Source organism: Dendrobates tinctorius, unplaced genomic scaffold (genome assembly GCF_039654945.1).
Source record: "Dendrobates tinctorius isolate UK_male_01 unplaced genomic scaffold, ASM3965494v1 ptg000011l, whole genome shotgun sequence".
Taxonomy (NCBI): domain Eukaryota; kingdom Metazoa; phylum Chordata; class Amphibia; order Anura; family Dendrobatidae; genus Dendrobates; species Dendrobates tinctorius.
The window spans coordinates 100,863,186-100,878,154 of record NW_027361679.1 but is presented as its reverse complement, the minus strand read 5'-3'; the positions used below and the strand labels follow the sequence as shown (position 1 = coordinate 100,878,154).

The following is a 14,969-nucleotide window of genomic DNA, read 5'->3' as shown; positions in this document are numbered from 1 at the left end:
ATTTGGGACTAAATGTAACACACAGGTCATTGCAGATGATGATGATGACAAACAATGTGCTGAGTCCCTCCTACTACTACACATAGTCACATACCATATATGCCATGGAGGAACTGGCAGGATATATTTGGGACTAAAGGGTTAACTCATGTGCATTTATTTACAGCCCACAACTCCACATCTCCTCCTCTCCTGACCGCTCCTCCCCCCAGATGAGTCACAGTCAGGCTTCACTAAGCTGAAGCTGCCAGGAGCCAGAAAAAAAAACAAAAAACTCGGCTGTTCTCCCTGCAGAGCTGGCTCATTTCGTTCACAGCAGGGAGCCGGCTCTTTGAATAGGATCATTCACGAAAGACACATCACTACTGAAGAAGCAATGTCATGTCACAATTCACAGGGAGGAAGCCAAAGTCCTTCACACACCTCATCCACCTCCTGACAGATGGCTGGGTCTCCTCCCTCCTCCCAAGGAGCAACATCTTAACTCCTTCTTGTGAGCTCATGTTCTGCAGGGGGAACACAGCCGTCGCAGGCCCCCTCACCCATCCGGGCCCCATAGCAGCTGCCTGGTCTGCTACTATTGACGGTACGCCACTGGCTATAGCTATTGCTAGTCAGCAGCACAGTATAAATATAACATAATGGACAGGCAAGACATGCCCAGCTGTGTAGGGGCATCATTACTGGAAGCCACAGAATAGTAGCGAACATAATGGACAGGCAGGCAGATGGTGCGGCACGATCTAATTGTTCACATTTGAAATCAGACTTAGGTGACTGAAAATCGGTACTTATTCATGAATGATTAATTTTATCAAATGTAGGGTTTTTTACACTTGTGTAAGACAATCTGCCAAAGTTAATGCTCTCTCTGACAGTACATTGGAGGCTGGACAAAGCAGTATGTCTATGGTAACATGGGCCAGTTATTACCAGTGGCCCAGTCTTTTGACCCCGGGTTCCATGATGGTTTTGCTGGAAGCGTAGAGGGGTGTGCAGGTCAGACATGCAGTCAGTCAGGCATCTATTCAGCGAAAGCTTCACAAAGAATGGAACACATTCTAATTTTTACTCAATTTCGGAAACTGAAAAACATGTCCCCATTTTGCTTTTACAGAAAGGGTCTAAAATCAGGGCTATACAATAGTTATGCCTTTTCCTTCTCCTAATGATACGCCTGTTGGCCCATAACACGACATTGTAATCATTACTTTCACACTTTCACCCTTGTCCCCTGCCTGTGCCTGGGGTAACTCAATATCCAAATTCACCTTGTGTTGCTCCTTTTCCTAACCCTTACCTACATCCTGCTGCATGTAACTAGGTTCCCCACCAGCCTAAGGGCGGCAATGAACAAGTAGGAGTTGCGGTCCTTCCTCCATCTCTTGTGGCATCATTGTGAATGTTTTTCCAATATAAATAGGAGGGGAATAAATTATTGTTGCCACACTTGTCCCTACTGACAAATTTAATATTCTCTTCAAATGGCCTCAATAGATGACACGCATATCTCATCAACTGCTAATGCTGGATTTCAAAGCAACCCAAGCTCCAGTTTGCCTGCCACAGGATATATTCATTCACTTCCCATAAATTTGTTTTCCATCAAATGTGTGTATATGTGTATGATGTACAGTGCAAGTGTATTAATATACTCCATTCAGCTTTGTTCTGCTCCTCTTCTCAGTGACATCACCCCAACTCAGACTTGCATGCTTACTCTATGCTATATTTCTATTCTACAATGTAAGTCTATGGAGCCTCTTTCTGATGCTTCATAGGCTTACTTTGGAAAAGTGGCGAATAACAATGCTGGATCTCGGAGAGAGCGGCTGTAGATGAGTATATTAATAAACTCACACTACATTACATGCATGTATACAAACATTTAATGACTAAAAATATTCATGGGAGGGCTTCTTTAAGCAACTCACAACAAATGCAGTGCTAAATTCCTTTGTGTTACACACCTGGAAAAAAATTGTTAGTACCCTCCTATTAAAGTAAGAAAACCCACAAAAGTCACTAAGATAACTTCAAACTGACATAAGTAATTTTCAATTTATAATTGACTAAATATCTACTAATGAAAATCAGAAATTGCTTTTTAATTGTGCTTCAATAGAAAAATGTACAGAATCAAACTACCGTAATTAAAATGGCCTTGACAAAAACGATGGTACCCGTAAGTTAATATTTTGCTGCACAACTTTTTGAGTCAATAACTGCAAACAAATGATTTCTGTAATGCTCAATGAGGCTTCTGTACCTGTACACAGGTATTTTGGTGTCTCAGGTTTGAAGGGTGACTTCTCCAGATGGCATGTTTCATTTCCTTCCACAGATGTTGAATTGGGCTTATATCAGTGCTCACTGAAGGACACTTTAGAATAGAGCAATACTTTGCTCTTAGCCATTCTTGGATGTTTTCAACTGTGCTGTGAGTGGTTATCTTGTAAGAGGACCCATGACTAGCAACTCAGACAAAGTCTTCTGACACTAAGCAGCACATTTCAATCCAGGATGACTTGACAGTCTTGAGATTTCATTGCATCCTGCACTGAGTTAAGACACCCTGTGCCAGGTACAATAAAGCAGTCCCAAAACATAACCTGTGTAACGCACGTGGTAGGGGAACCACTGTGCCATGTACCGAGGAGAGCCTGAAGTGGCGTGACTAGGCGAACAACTGACTCTTCACTAGAGCCCCAGGTGGTGTGGTTAGACTTGGCTCCAGAGGGACGCCAGGTGCTACTCCAGGTCAAACCACAGACACACAGCAGCTGACCTCCAACTGGGTAGGAAGCTGGAAAGTCCAGGTATGGCTGTCACAAGCAAGTGTTGGACAGGTAGTTGCAGACTCAGCTGGCATACAAGTGGACACATCAGGTACTGGCAGGCATGGCTGGTATTCAGGCATACAAGAAAAGGGGACCTAACAAATAGCAAGCATGCAGACAAACAGACAGAACAGATGGCTCAGGCACCTCCCAACAGGTAGAGATGCCTTAAATAATAAGTGTTTCCCAGACATTGGCTGGAGACCCTATAGGACAGTGCAAGCTATCTTCTTAAGAGACTGGGGGTTCGTGCACCCTAAGGGCGGTTCCACAGGGTTCTGCCAAATGTGCGCAGACCCTGGGAGACTGCAGCAGCAGGAGAAAGTGCATGCCAAGAACTATGCAGGGGGAGAAAAGGATTGGAATCATGCAGTGATGTTGGCGCTACAACCTGATCCTCCTCCATGTTTTCTTTAGGTGCTTAATTTTTGGGTCTGTGGACACAGAGATGATGTGCCTTGCCAAAAAGCTACAGATTTGTCTCATTCTCCCAGAAGTTTTGTGGCTTGTCCGTATACATTTTGGCAAATTCCAGTCTCGTTTTTTATGATTTACTTTCAACAATGATTTCCTCCTCAGTTGTCTTCCATGAAGATCACCTTGTCCAAGACAGCAACAGATTATTTGATTTGACACTGATGTATTTTGACCTTATTGTTCACCTTTAATCTTTTGTTCTGAGATCTTTGGTTACCATATGTATTATTCCGCTCTTGAATTATTTGTGATCAATTTTCCTTTTCCAGCTATGTCCAAGGAGGTTGGCTGCAGTCCTATAGACCTTAAACTTTTGAATAATATGTGCAACTGTAGTAGCAGGAATATGAAGCTGTTTGGAGATGGTCTTATAATCTTTACATTTAACATGCTTATCTATAATATTTTTTCTAATCTTCTGAGACAACTCTCTCCTTACCTCCTTATCTTCCATTGATAAATGTACAGCATGCTATACACTGTGATACCAAACAGCACGGTGTCTACTTTTCACCCTGTAGATAGGCAGCCTGACTGAATACAAGTTTGTAGACACCTGTTATGCTAATTACAGGACACACTGTACTGTAACACGTCCTTATGTTTCTAGGGGTACCATCATTTTTGTCCAGGCCATTTTCATTAGTTTGTTTATTAACATTTTTCTTTTGAACCAAAACTCAAAAGCAGAGTCTGATTTTCAGTAGTTAGTATTTAGTATATTTAAATTGAAAATTACTTTTGTCAGTTTCAAGTTATTTCAGTGATAATAGTGGGTTTTTCCTATTTTACCAGAAGGGTATCAACAATTTTGTCCATGTTTGTACACTGTTACAAATCAAGCTGTGGCTCACGCACACTATTCTGTTTTTGCAAATCCTAAAGGGTGTGCTTTGCCATGTAACAACAGTTAAAATGGCCAGACACACTCCCCTACCCATAGACACCATATTCTTTCAGTATATTTTTGGTGAAGCCATCCAGAGTGAGATTTGATGCAGAAGAGCAACTTTTGGTTTGGTTCTGGTAGCCCATGCTCACATGCTTTTAGAAAGGCATGGCAAAGCTTAACCTTAAAAGAATGAAAAAACAAAGGCTGGTCGAGTGGATGCCTCGTTGGGCAATGTTGCTGTTGGAAATTGGCTCATGTCCATTAAGAAGGATATGGAGGGCGTGTAGTAGGAAACGTATAAGCATTGCCTGGTATTGGAATAGTGTTGGAACCAGATGTAGTGCCTAACAGTTGAGATTTCAACGTCTGTCATGTTCGTGGTTGTGGTGCTCAAAACATTTTCACCGTGGGCTGTGAAAGATATGCACTGTCCCTGTCCATTACTGCTGCTGCACATGCGCATAGGAAAGAAAAAGAAAAGGGGTATGCAGAAACAGTGATCACCAAAGAAAATTTTTGTTTATATATACAGTATACAAGGAATTTTATTACAAAAAGTGCAATGGTGCTAGATGATAGACTCCATGAGCAAGTTTTAGATGAAATAAGGCACAAATTACAATAGTGCTAAATAATGGGCCTTATGAGCAGTTGTGAGCTAAGTAAAGCACAAATTGAAAAAAGCACAGAGTACATAAATAACAATAAAAATGCAGATGTGTCTCCTATCCCATAAACACACTATGCTGAATGCACAAGGTCCTCAGATCACATGTCCATGCAAAATATCAAAAAGGCAGCAAAAGTGCAAAACAAAAAAAAGATGAGTTAAATAATAGCTGGCAAGATGGCAAGTCAAAGAACAGATAGAAGACAATACTTAGCACTAGGTGGGATAAATGACCCTATGCGCACAAAATACAATCCATCGTGGGAGTGGAACCCCACGCATATCGACACAGGGTGTCTTCCTCAGGGGTAGTTTGTCCAACTTACTCCACTACGCACATAGTTCCATGACTTGAGCCAACCATTACTTGTTCTTTGACTATTTGCACTAAAGATTTATAAAGCATTATAAACTGGGTTCCGGCGATTATAAGCCAGATGTGTTTTGGAGAGTTCCTACACTCCTTATTCAATGGTAAAAGATTAATGATATAGTATTTCCCCTACTTTTATACAGCCTTATAGCTGACACAATATTGACTGAGTCTGTAATCCTAAAAAAGAAATAAACCATTAACTTGATTAATGCAATAAATATCAAGCGATATCACTCAATAACTATGACATATAAAACTTCAACATGTTCACTGTAATGGCCTCACTGCGGTCAGGACGGAATAAAATGGAGTCACATTGCAGTCGCTCTAAGTGTGTTCTAGTGACAAAAAAAAAAAACTGAAAAAGGAGAGGAAAGGGGGGATATTATGGATACTTTCCTTAAAGGGAATCTGTCAGCAGGTTTTGTTACCTCATCTGAGAGCAGCGTAATGTACTAAAAGGACCCTGATTCCAGTGATTTTTGACTTACTTTACTGGGTGCAGCAGTTGTGACACAATCAGATGAAATGATCTATACTGACACATTTTATATAAAACAATACCTCTTAGGCCGGTTTCACATGTCCAGATAATTCCGGTACCGGAGAAATCGGTCCCGGAGCTATCCGTGTCCGAGTGGAGACGTAGGCCATCCGTGTGCTGTCCGTGTGTCACGTCTGTGTGGTGTCCGTGTGGTGTCCGTGTGAATACGTATCACTCACAAAGCTTTTGACGCACACGGATCACACACAGACTGCACACGGACGTGATCCGTGTGCGGTACGTGTTTACACGCACCCATTGACTTGTATGGGTCCGTGTGATCCATGCTGTCGCACAAAAACGGACATGTCAGCGTATTTACACACAGCCCATGAAAACACGCTGATATGTGCTTAGACCCATTCATAAGAATGGCTCTATGTGTGTCAGTGTCTCCGGTACGTGAGAAAACTGTCGCTACACGTACCGGAGCCACTGATGTGTGAAACTGCCCTACCTCAGCATTTAGTACCTCTGGTTATATGGTCTGAAATGCATAGGTTTTCCGTGCTTCTGCTCTAGACATTTTAGCTACGTAATTACCCCCTCTCCAATCTTTCTTTGCTGAATGAATGGCCATAAATGTAACGCCCACTGGATGGCAACCATTGGCTACTTTAAATTGTAACAACAGAGAGTGACCTCAAACCTCGGTTTTAGCCGAGTCAGGGTCCCAGAAGATCGAGGGGGAGCAGCAGAGGCAGAGCAGTGGGTTTCCGGAGGCAGTAGCTGCTTGAGCTAAAGCCTGTGCCTGCTGCTAAAGGGAAATTAATATTCACTGTTCTGGCAGTCTCTGTAATAGCGGGCACAGTAGTCGCAGCCGCCAGTTTCCTGCAGCTGTCCGGCAGCCACGTGTGCCCTCTACTTAAGAGAAATGAATATTCACTTCTCTCCCACTCTGTATTCAGAATTCTTATTTTTCTAGTACAAGTTGGAAAATGTAATCAGTAATTTGACATGTGCTATAGGCAACTGGCCCATTTCTAATGAGTATCGGTAAGTTGGATACACCCACAGGTCTACTCTTATTTATTTTTTTATAAAATCCTACAATCGGCATGGTAAGTTGGGTTGAATTTACTGTTCTAAGTTGCGTCAGTACATGACACCGATACAATGATATAATTTCTTTGAAAGTGTCTGCTATGATAAGAACTAACAGGGCCGTTGGGGAATGGCATAAAGTAATAAAAAGTCATAAAATAAAACTGGACGGGAGCGGCAGCCATGGAACAAAGGGGATTTATCAGTTGGGAACTAGGGCTTTCATTATTACATGTCATTTCTTCACTCTATGTTGTCTTACACATTTATGTTGTGCCATTAATTTCCACAGTGTTTTACTGTCCTCAGCATCGCTGTCCTCACAATCGAAATTCCCTATCAGTAATGCTTTGGCGTTCTAGACCCAGCGCTGCAAAGCAGCAGTGCTAACCACTGAGCCACCATGCCTGGAACATGCCTTTTATCCTGCATAACTGGAATCTGATCACTGCTTGATTCTAATCTAATAATTAGCTGAGAATTATCTATACAAAATTCTATAATCATATTGTATTATAATTATACAATTATAATACAAAACAGCTAATAAAATTATTAGATGTTTTGGATTGATTGTCAGCATGCTCTAGGTGCAACACTATTGCCCTGATTCATCAGAGCGATTATACCAGAATTCTGGCGTTAATCACTTTGCAAAGTTACAGAATCTTTGCTTAACGTTGGGCTGGTAAACATTTTGCAGCTTTTGGCATTTTCCCAAGTTTTGCCCAACTCCATCAAAATTGGTATAGCTATGCAGGACAGGGGTATGAGGCCACAGTATCAGCTACTTAATGACGAGCTGCGCCGTACATTATCCAAGAAATTTTACTACAGTCCCTAACTAGAGTAAGATTTGTGTTGTGCCACACACAGAGGTGTATCCCACTTGTTAGACACTCCAGATTGATTAAGGGGCATGCGGTCTTGATAAACTGGGGTCGGTCATGCTGGTCCTGATGAATCAGGGCCTATATTTTTAGGCTTTTTTGTCATTTTTCTCAATTTTTCACAGTTTGAGAACCTTGAAATTATTTAATCTATTAATCATATGAATTTTAATATTACAAATGCAAAAAACGCATAAACAACAAAACAGAAGGTACAAAAACTTATTTCTTTAAAGAAAAATTCCCCTTAAGGTTCGCTCACACTTAGAATCATAGAATCGTAGAGTTGGAAGGGACCTCCTGGGCCATCTGGTCCAGCCCCCTGCTCAAAGCAGAATTTGCTAAATCATCCCAGTCAGATGTCTGTCCAGCCTCTGTTTGAAGACTTCCATTGAAGGAAAACTCACCACTTCTCGTGGCAGCTTGTTCCACTCATTGATCACTCTAACTGTCAAAAAGTTTATAGAATCATAGAATCGTAGAATCGCATAGAATCATAGAATCGCATATAAATTAGACGAGTACAAGCTGATAAAAAATTGGATAGTTCTCGGACCAATGTTATTCAACGAGGCAGTGCGGATCGTAGTATTTTTTCTCAACCATATTCGGCGTCAGCAAAAAATCACATGCCGTACGAAACATCTGTATATTGTCCGATATTTACAGATACAGTCATATGTTAAAGTTTGGGCACCCCTATTAATGTTAACCTTTTTTCTTTATAACAATTTTGGTTTTTGCAACAGCTATTTCAGTTTCATATATCTAATAACTGATGGACTAAGTTATATTTCTGGATTCATATTAGGTTTACTGTACTAACAGAAAATGTGCAATCTGCATTTAAACAAAATTTGACCGGTGCAAAAGTATGGGCACCTCAACATAAAAGTGACATTAATATTTCATAGATCCTCCTTTTGCAAAAATAACAGCCTCTAGTCGCTTCCTGTAGCTATTAATGAGTTCCTGGATCCTGGATGAAGGTATTTGTGACCATTCCTGTTTACAAAACAATTCCAGTTCAGCTAAGTTTGATGGTCGCCGAGCATGGGCAGCGCGCTTCAAATCATCCCACAGATGTTCAATGATATTCAGGTGTGGGGACTGGGATGGCCATTCCAGAACATTGTAATTGTTCCTCTGCATGAATTCCTGAGTAGATTTGGAGCGGTGTTTTGGATCATTGTCTTGCTGAAATATCCATCCCCTGCGTAACTTCAACTTCGTCACTGATTCTTGCACATTATTGTCAAGAATCTGCTGATACTGAGTTGAATCCATGCGACCCTCAACTTTAACAAGATTCCCGGTGTAGGCATTGGCCACACAGCCCCAAAGCATGATGGAACTTCCACCAAATTTTACTGTGGGTATAGCAAGTGTTTTTCTTGGAATGCTGTGTTTTTTAGCCTCCATGCATAACGCCCTTTTGCATGACCAAACAACTCAATCTTTGTTTCATCAGTCCACAGGACCTTCTTCCAAAACGTAACTGGCTTGTCCAAATGTGCTTTTGCATACCTCAGGCGACTCTGTTTGTGGCGTGCTTGCAGAAACGGCTTCTTTCGCATCACTCTCCCATACAGCTTCTCCTTGTGCAAAGTGCGCTGTATTGTTGACCGATGCACAGTGACACCATCTGCAGCAAGATGATGCTGCAGGTCTTTGGAGGTGGTCTGTGGATTGTCCTTGACTGTTCTCACCATTCTTCTTCTCTGCCTTTCTGATATTTTTCTTGGCCTGCCACTTCTGGGCTTAACAAGAACTGTACCTGTGTTCCTCCATTTCCTTACTATGTTCCTCACATTGGAAACTGACAGGTTAAATCTCTGAGACAACTTTTTGTATCCTTCCCCTGAAAAGCTATGTTGAATAATCTTTGTTTTCAGATCACTTGAGAGTTGTTTTGAGGAGCCCATGATGCCACTCTTCATAGGAGAATCAAATAGGAGAACTACTTGCAAGTGGCCACTTTAAATACCTTTTCTCAAGATTTGATACACCTGGCTATGACGTTCAAAGCTCAAGGAGGTTACAAAACCAATTTAGTGCTTCAGGAAGTCAGTAAAAAGTAGTCAGGAGTGTTCAAATCAAGAAAATGATAAGGGTACCCATAATTTTGCACCGGTCAAATTTTGATTAAATGCAGATTGCACATTTTCTGTTAGTACAATAAACCTCATTTGAATCCAGAAATATAACTGAGCCCATCAGTTATTAGATATATGAAACTGAAATAGCTGTTGCAAAAACCAAAATTGTTAGAAAGAAAAAAGGTTAACATTAATAGGGGTGCCCAAACTTTAACATATGACTGTACATTGCAATTCTGTAAGATGGGAAACTGTAAATGCTCCAATAAATGATAAATAGCCGCAGAGTAAGGGTATGTGCACACGTTGTGGATTTGTGTGCGGATTTTTCTACGCGGAATCTGCAGAATCCGCAGGTCAAAATGCCTGCGTTTTACTGTGGATTTAGTGCGGATTTCGCCTGCGTTTTACACCTGCGGATTCCTAGAATGGAATGGGTGTAAAAACACTGCGAAATCCGCACAAAGAATTGACATGCTGCGGAAAATAAACAGTGGCGTTTCTGTGCGGAATTTTCCGCAGCATGTGCAGAGCTGTTTTTGTTTTCCATAGGATAACATGGTACTGTACACCGCATGAAAATTGCTGCGGATCCGCAGGGCCAAATCCCCTGCGTATCCGCAGCAGACGAATCCGCAACGTGTGCACATAGCCTAAAAAAAAACGGATTGTATACGAACAGCACATGGATGACAAGTGAGAAAAAATTGCTCCACTTTTCTGGATGAGAATGGGACCGATTTTTTTTTATATGCTAGTGTGATCGAGCCCTAAAAAAGACAAAAGCCAAAAAAAAGGAAAAATATAGATAGAAAAATATGCATGTAAAAATGTTGGAATTCTCATGTTAGCAATAAGATATGCCATCAATTTATGAGCAGAGGGCGGTCTAAATTCTCATACTTGATGATGAGGTACTGATTGAGCACTGCAGCCTTTCCCTTTTTTCCCAGCATTTCAACCAGTCCCAATCACTTGAAGGAAGTTTGGCGGCAGTTTTGAACTAGTATTAACGAGACGGGGGAAGCAGAACCACTGTTGCTGTGTTTTCTTTCTAAGGAGTGAGTGCAGGGGCATCTCATGTTAAAGGGGTAAACCAGCAGGAATCAATCCTAATTGGGCAACTAAAACCTTTTCTCGGATGTTCCATTTTGGGTTGCACAAATTCATATTTGAAATATCTCATTATGATTGAAAAATATGTCCGCTAACAATTATTTTTACGTGGCTGAATTTTGGGTTTGGATTTCTGTACATATTCAAACCTAAAATTCACATGAAATTTATGTTTTTCCACAATGGACTTTAAATCCACGCTGTGGTAAAATAATAACTGACGTGTCACCTAATTTCCAAAATTTAGCGTAGGAACTATGTCGGGTGAGCACGTGCAAATTAGCCCCATTAAATGTGGCTATCCCTTGTGTGAGGCACAGGAGTTAAAACTGAAAATCTGCAGTGAAAATCCAAAAATCAGACTAGATATTTTCTCCAGCGACTTCCACTGCACACTTGAGCAGGATTTTTTTATACTGGAACTTCTGCAGGGTGAACAAACCCTTAAGGCCCCGTCACACATAGCAATCTCGCTAGCGAGATCGCTGCTGAGTCACAACTTTTGTGACGTAACAGCGATCTCACCAGCGAGATTGCTGTGTGTGACAGCAATCAGCGTGCCGGTATCGCTGATTGCTGCAAGAAACCTCTGGACATTTCTTTCGTCGCTGATCTCCCGCTGGCCAGCATGCATCGCTGCGTGTGACAGGCGTGAGACAAGCGATCAGCTGGTAACTAACGTACACATCGGGTATCCAAGGGACGTACGTCCCTCAGATACCCGATGTGTATGTTAGTTACCAGCGCGCTGATGCAGGGAGCTGGTAACTAACATACACATCGGGTATCTAAGGGACGCACGTCCCTTGGATACCCGATGTGCAGCGCGCTCGGCTTCGCTGTGCTGATCGCTGGTGAAGCTGTCTGTGTGACAGCTCACCAGTGATCACATAGCGACTTACCAGCGATCCAGACACGTTGATATCGTTGTCGGGATCGCTGGTAAGTCGCTATGTGTGACTCCAGCTTTATAGTCAAGAAGAACAAACAGTAAGTTTAGAGATAGTGAACTGTAAAGCAGTACAAAAAACTAAAACAAGAAAATACCTCTGTGACATTATCTTGTAGGCATCTGGTAGATAACATCGAATGTTCTCCATCTGAGCTGGATCTGAATCACAGATTTTATCATCTGTTCTTCCATAGTTGGCACTTTCAATCATGATAACGTCAGTTCCTGGACAGCGCAGCTCGATAGGGTAGCTTTCACATGACAACTCTCTTCGAACAACTGCCATAGGTATTGGAGCTCTACTGAAAGCTAAAACAAGAAAAAAAAACAATATTAACAACAGAGTGGAGGAGGAGGTTGCCAACTCTTGGTCAGCAACAAACAGGTAATCACAACTCACGCGTTCCTGAGGTTGGATTGCACGGAACACTTGGATCATATTGTGAACTTCACGAAGCAAGCGAGACTCCAGCTTTATTTTCTCTAAAACATTTCTAGCATTACAAATCACAGGATCCCATCAATCTGACGAGATTCTAATAACTACTTGTGCTCTTAGTTACAATTCATAGATTGTAAGCTTGTGAGCCGGGCCCTCCCTCCTTCTGTTAAGGTACTGTCACACTTAGCGATGTACCAGCGATATGACGCGGTCAGGATCGCTGGTACATCGCTAAGTGGTCGCTAGTGAGCTGCCACACAGGCAGATCTCACTAGCGACATCGCAGGGGTCGGGGGTCGCTACTTACCTGTCACATTAGGCGATCCTGCGTCCTCCCGCCCGGCTCCACGCTCGTCTCTCCACAGGAAGCGCCGCAGGAAGCTGACGACGAGAAGCGGTCCTGAACGTTCTCGCGCGATCAGCGATAACCAGCAGGGGAGCGGGTTGTAGTTAAGTATCAGACATAGCGATATCGCTAGCAATATCTCTATAACGTCACAAGTTATAGCGATATTGCTAGCGATATCGCTTAGTGTGACAGGCCCTTAAATGTTAAAATATGTGCTACTTTGTATCATCTTTATTGCTTGTATATGTCCCCGCTTTATTGTAAATTGCTGAGGAATATGTTGGCACTATAGAAATAAAATTATTATTAAAAAAAATATATATATAATATATATAAAAGACATGTGAGCATCAGTTGCTTAAAGGGAAGAAATGATCAGAAAACTATCTACTGTTTAAATCATGTTTTTGGATTAGATGTATTAAAAATAATTGCAATTTTTTCTTCATATCAGGATATATATATTGTGACAAGATCACTGGCACGGTATAAGAGGGGAGATATGTGTCACTGCACATAAAGGCGTCAGTGATGTGAAACCAGAGTATTTTTCTCAAGCACACTACGTGTAGCAAGGGTTAAATTAAAGTTGCAAACATGGGCTAATTTTATGTGGACATCTAAAGAGTGGGTGGGAGGATGTCCACCTTATCTACACCTGCAGAGTCGGCACAGTTGTGAGCCAACAGGACCTGTGTGATATCAGTCATGTGATCAAAAGCTGCGTGGGAAATTTCTCACACAGCAATGCCATAAAGTGAGACTAGGGACTTTTTTTTTACAGTGGCGGAGGAATACAGAGCGGAAGGATACCTACCTCCCGTCATTGGATTCCTGGAGCCCGTAGAGAACGGTAGCATCAGCTGATGCTGCTGTTCTCCATGCAAGATCGTCGTGGGACACTCGTGGACTTCTGCGGATCAGGGGTAAGTATATTGGTGGTTTGTTATTTTAATATTTATTCCACAGATGACAATGGCTTCGGGGAACAAAGTGACAAGTGATGGTGAGTATGTACTCTGTTATATGTACTGTATGTCTATATGTATGTATTGTATGAATGTATTGTATGTAGTATATATGTATGTTGCATGCATGTAGTATATATGTAGTATATATGTAGTATGCATGTTGCATGCATGTGGTATATATGTAGTATGTATGTAGTATGTATGTTGCATGTGGTATATATGCAGTATGTATGTAGTATGTATGTTGCATGTGGTATATATGTAGTATGTTGCATGCATGTAGTATATATGTAGTATGCATGTTGCATGCATGTAGTATGTAGTATATATGTATATATGTATGTTGCATGCATGTAGTATATATGTTGTATATATGTATGTTGCATGCATGTGGTATATATGTAGTATGTATTTTGCATGCATGTAGTATATATGTAGTATATATGTAGTATGTATGTTGCATGTAGTATGTATGTATGTTGCATGCATGTAATATATATGTGGTATATATGTAGTATGCATGTTGCATGCATGTAGTATATATGTTGTATGTATGTATGTTGCATGCATGTAGTATATATGTGGTATATATGTAATATGCATGTTGCATGCATGTGGTATATATGTAGTATGTATGTTGCATGCATGTAGTATTTATGTAGTATATGCAACAGGATGCATTTTGTGCACCTGAACGCACACTACAAAAAAACGCATGTGCATACAAACGCGTACAAACGCATGTGTATGCGCACCTAAGCGCACCCATGTTAAGTATAGGGGAAAAAACGCATGCGTTTTTTGCGCTAAAAAACAGTGCAAAAAACGCAAGTGTGAAACCAGCCTAAATTATGGCATTTGCTGTGCGAGTTAAATAATGTGAATATTTAATAGTTTGTATCCTTTTTTTTACTTTTTATATTTTTACATAATAAATCATTTTCAATAGAGAACAGTATTTGTTTTTCTTATTTTTTGTTTATAGTCTTAAACATGATATATATATATTTTTTTACTTATTTTTAGTCTCACTGTGGGATTTGGTCCTCTTAGCTCATATAACATGCAAGCACTTCCTTGCTGCAGTATATTACGCCTGTCAGCGTGACATGATCCTGCCTGACCATAATCGCTCATATATTACGCTGCTGCACTTGTGTACTACAGTGTATTATTCCTGTCAGCGTGATGCTCAGAGGCGTCCTAGTAGACCTAGAAGACAAAGGCACTGGGAGCACTGCACATTCAATTTCAAATGAAAACATGAACAAAATACCAATTTTTAATCTGAAAATGAAGGAAAGGGA

At 41.1% G+C, this 14,969-nt stretch overlaps 1 protein-coding gene across 19 annotated transcripts in view; it reads right to left on the bottom strand.

The window, feature by feature from the left end:
- Positions 1 to 14,969, bottom strand: part of ADGRL3 (adhesion G protein-coupled receptor L3) — a 948,965-nt gene that overhangs the window by 706,334 nt on the left and 227,662 nt on the right. For all 19 annotated transcript variants that reach the window (XR_012220302.1, XR_012220289.1, XR_012220304.1 and 16 more), the window contains exon 4: positions 11,996 to 12,209. Coding sequence is in view for 15 of the 19 variants with exons in the window: in XM_073545473.1 (XP_073401574.1) it covers positions 11,996 to 12,209 (214 nt within the window). In the remaining 4 variants the exon portion in view is untranslated. The remainder of the gene's footprint in view (positions 1 to 11,995; positions 12,210 to 14,969) is intronic.